The sequence below is a fragment of the Alosa pseudoharengus genome, unplaced genomic scaffold (assembly GCF_046254945.1).
Source record: "Alosa pseudoharengus isolate Yale_2024_CS ecotype anadromous, Long Island Sound unplaced genomic scaffold, YU_APseudo_1.1 YU_APseudo_1.1_scf_15, whole genome shotgun sequence".
In the NCBI taxonomy this organism is placed as follows: domain Eukaryota; kingdom Metazoa; phylum Chordata; class Actinopteri; order Clupeiformes; family Clupeidae; genus Alosa; species Alosa pseudoharengus.
The window spans coordinates 18,572,487-18,576,992 of NW_027468620.1; the positions used below are offsets into that span (position 1 = coordinate 18,572,487).

At 45.6% G+C, this 4,506-nt stretch overlaps 1 protein-coding gene across 1 annotated transcript; it reads left to right on the forward strand.

Moving 5' to 3' along the window:
* Nucleotides 1-707: 707 nt before the first annotated feature.
* LOC143124783 (5-hydroxytryptamine receptor 1F) lies at nt 708-2,831 on the forward strand. The gene is made up of 3 exons (XM_076286487.1): nt 708-870; nt 1,154-1,314; nt 1,503-2,831. The coding sequence occupies exons 1-3, from the start codon at nt 708-710 to the stop codon at nt 2,829-2,831; spliced, it is 1,653 nt and encodes a 550-aa protein (XP_076142602.1).
* The last annotated feature ends 1,675 nt before the right edge of the window (nt 2,832-4,506 follow it).

Here is a 4,506-nt window from a genome sequence, read left to right on the forward strand (position 1 = left end):
GGGCTTTGGCAGGGCACATCTTGTGACTGAAGAGGAGAGCTTGTTCATTGCCTGATTGGACAGGCTTTCACTTGGACACAAGCTGTGAACACAAAAGTTAAATCCTTTAAATTAATGATTATGAGTTGGAGGCTATTTTAAACAAATGAAAAAATATATAAATTAGTTCATTTCATGCAAGTTACAGCAAGTAGCCTAATAGATTATCCGTTTAGTGAGCTGTCAGTAGGTCTACAGTTTTTTTTTTAATACATAAAAGTATTTTGAATGGCCACCTATACAACTACAGCCCTATTCATATTAACGTAAAATAATTGATGCTCTTAAAAAAGACTGTGAAGAACGCATTTAGCCAGGCTATTTGGAAACCACCTTATCGCCACGCCTTTATGTGCGCAGGTGTGATGCTAGAGACGTTGGGAGAAGCTGTACCGCCTAGAAGGTCAAGTCTCGGGCTATGGGAAAACTGTAATAGCCTATGCAGTCTGATTTTGGTCATGTTAACAGCATGATGATGAGATTCACTTCTGAAGATGGATAAATGGTCGGTAGGCTACATTGCGACCTGAAAGCTACATTGGGTGGCATGGATTTAGCATACCTTAAGATTGTTTTGTTTTTAAAACAGTAGACACGTAGGCAAGTGGATTTATGCTTTGACACCAAATCAATCTGACTTCGGGCAGCGTGATTGCGGCTATGTTGAGATGGATCCGCCTGATAATCGCTGGTTTGATGCGAATGATCCCCTGGCGATCGAGATGCGACTTGTCAGAAATCTAACGGCGTCTCGTCTTAACAACTTCAGTCCAAGGGCCAAACTCATTTTGGAGGTGCTTATGGTGCTGATGTGTGTTGGAGCCGTGACAGGTAGGTTACAGATGCTTGTGCTGCACTAGGCTATTTGTCACTGGGTCGCTGAGAAGTGTTTAAATTTATTTATTTATTTGTATTATTGCAGGTGTATTCTCCTGACCATCTCGTCTTCAGAGTCATGTAGATATTTTAAGACACACTAGACGTTAGCTTTATATTGTTATTAGATATTTAGAGAAACAGATAAAGTTATCATTTTAGGGCGTTGTGTAATTTTAAGTGGTGTTCTGCGTGCTTGTTAAACACATACTGTCAATTCATTGATCTTTTTTCATAGGTAACATACTTGTGATATTGATAGTTGCTGCCACGAAGACGTTCCACTCTGTGACATCAATTCTCATAATTAATTTGGCCATCAGTGACTTCCTGGTGGGCATCGGTGTGATGCCTTTTGTTGCTGTCTCCATCATGAACAATGGCTGGGTGGATTGCAATGTTAGTAGATCATTTTGATACAATGTCGAATTGCTCAATGTATAGCCTAATGCATAATCATTCATTAGCCTAATTTTTATTATTTTTTAATGTAATTACTCATGAATGAATGAAATCACTGAGATGTATTAATTATGGCAAATTCATTATTACTGACTACTTTAATTCATTATCTTGTTGGCTCACAGGACCTGTGTCTGTATGTGGGCTACACCTCATCTGTGTACTGCACGGCCTCTGTTCTGACCCTGGCTGCCATTGCTCTGGACCGTTACTACTCCATAGTGGACTGCCTGCGCTACAGCTCACGCTGCACAGTCTGGAGGACCGGGGCAGCAGTCCTCTGGATCTGGGTCCAGGCAGCCATCACCAGCTGTCCCCCTCTGCTGGGGTGGGGCATGGTGGACTATGTGGCCCCTATGTTCAGCTGTGCGGTGAAGTGGTCCAGCAGCACCACCTACACCGTCTTCATGGCCACCGCCTCGTTCCTGCTGCCCGCCACGGTCATCCTCTTCTGCTACGTGAAGATTGTGCGCGTGGCCCGCAATCACGCCCGGAGGATCCATAGCCTGGAGGACCAGCTCAACCGCAACAGGAGGTGCCCTGTTGCGCCCCCGCCCAGCACCAGTGCCACCGAGGGCCAGGACTCCCACGCTCCCACCAGCCTGGTGTACTACCTAAGTGGGGGGTTCTTGACCGAGAGCTCCATGGATGGAGATGGGTCTGTGTCTTCTCTCCCTGATTCCCAAGCCACGCACTCCTGCAGTGAGTCCCGCACCCAGCCCTCAAGCGGCAGCAACAGCACCAGCTCTGGCTCCAGACGACTACACACCTTCATCGCCCAGCTCCAAAGCAGCGGCACTCAGCCCCACAACCCCACCCACCCTTCCCAGAGCCAATCGCACGGCGTTGTGCGCCTCTTCATGGTCATAGCCGCCTTCTTTCTGTGCTGGACGCCTTACATGGGCGTGGCCATGGTGCAGGCCACCGAGAAGGTCCTATCGCGGCCCTCCAGCCTGGTCCCGCAGTCCGCCATCACCTTCTCCTATTGGCTGGTGCTGCTCAACTCCGACATCAACCCGTTGCTCTACGCCCTGCTCAGCAAGCGCTTCCAGGGGGCGCTAAAGAGCCTGCAGCAGAAGATCCAGGCCAGGCTGGGGGGGCTGGTGGGGAGAGATCAGGAGAGAGCAGAGGGGGAAGCCAGAAGGGACGGCAGTCCCTGTTCCGAGGCTGCACCCAGCCACCATCTGCCACAAGGGGGCGACTGTGCCACCCCGGAGGGGACGACCACGTACACTTCTGTCTTCACCCTCAGCTCTTCTCAAGACAGTTGCAGGGAGTGCGCCGGTGATGCACCAGTCTGTGAGGATGAAGGCCCCAGGAGGCTGAGCTGTTTGCGGGTCCCCTGCCAGCAACATGTGGGCGACAGACTCCCCTGTTCAGCTGCCACTCAGGAGAGACAGGCCACCTTCTTCTATGGCCAGATCACAGTAAGGGTGGAGCACGACATTTGCTGACAACAAACACATCTCTTTTTTTCCACATACATCTGTCCTTGATTCCTCTATCCACACAGCATTCCATCCTCGTGTCCTTCACATTTTAATTTGGGACATCAGCTTGGAGTTAGGACATCCGAAAGGAAGGAAGGGAGGGAGACAATGTGATCAGGGAAAACCCCATCACATGGTGAAATTTCACCAACGTATGATTCTGATACCATCCTAGCAACATCCAGGATTTTGCAAGGATGGTTTCCAGGATGTTGCTAAGATGGAATCAGAATCTTGAGTTGGTGAAATTTCACCAGAGGGTTGAAACAGAGCAGAAATTTCCCAGAACCCTTTACAATTAAGAGAATTGAGAAGAACTCAATCAGATAGTCCATGTTAGAAGTTCAGTATGTGGAGTCATGCACTCCCAAGCTAATAAGTATTCAAAGGTCAGGTTTTGGCAGAGAACTTATTTTCTGTCACAATGAGCTTAATCACAATGCAAGTAAGCGGATTACAATTTCACTTCCTCCTAATTTCATTTGTACTATCCAAGCGTACCGCACAGAATGTTGAAGTGGGGTTGCCAAGGGTTCACACCCTCACAAGCAGGCCATTTCAGACTTGCAGTGTCACGCTGCTTTCCTTTCCAGCCATGCCAAGATATCTCAAGCTTAACTAAAGATCTCAATATTTCAGCCACTCAGTCAGCGGCATAAATAAAAATGATACATTAAGTAAATAACCCCCCGCACACACACACACACACACACACACCACCTTTAATGTAATATAATTTCAATGATATGTATAGTGATCTAGGATTTAGAAAAAAAGACTGTATAGGTTTAGCCTGGGTTTTCCCATGCTGCCTTGCGCACAATTTTATTCACGCTGCTAGGCAGCCTGGATTCCATGGACTTAATTTTCACCTCAACGAAGAAACCAATCACAGAACGGAGGGGGGACAGCAAGACAATGACGACACAGCGAAGCGGTTATGAGCTACGTACAGGCGCATTTGATAGACAATCGTAGCGCCCAATAAACGGCTCTGGGCATTCGTAAACCACATTTCAAATATGAGAAAATGAACGTGTAGTTCCCGGACCCCATCTCAATGAGATGAGGTCTGACGTTAGCCAGGCTAGTATAGGTTCAATGTATTACACATTTGAATCGTCAGACTTTAAAAGTGCCTTCATGATGCAAGATCCTAGCAAGGGGAGTGCCAGCATTGTGTCATGGATTTGTTTTCTTATTACACACATTTGTGCATATGATGCAATATCATTACATATTTTCATCTTCCTTTTAATTCATGTCATTCCAGGAAAACAGTAGGCCAAATATTTACTTTGAGTTATTGTTGACAAATATGTTGGTTGGTATTTTATTAAAACTGTCCAAAATAAAAGAAAATAATCATATTAAAACAATTGAACATATCCTTAAGAGACATTTTTCATGTGTGATTACATTTCAAAACAACAGACACCCAATCTAATAAATGGAGTTGTCATTTATTCACGCTATAAGTATTTTTTTTCCTCAAATGTGTTAATCATATGTTGCATTTTAGTGTAAAAATCATCATTCCTTACAAAGGTTTACAATTATGTCTAGCAATAATTCCAGAGGAATACAATATAATCTTTATTGTCATTGTAGAAATGACAATGGGAAACAGTGCTGCTGT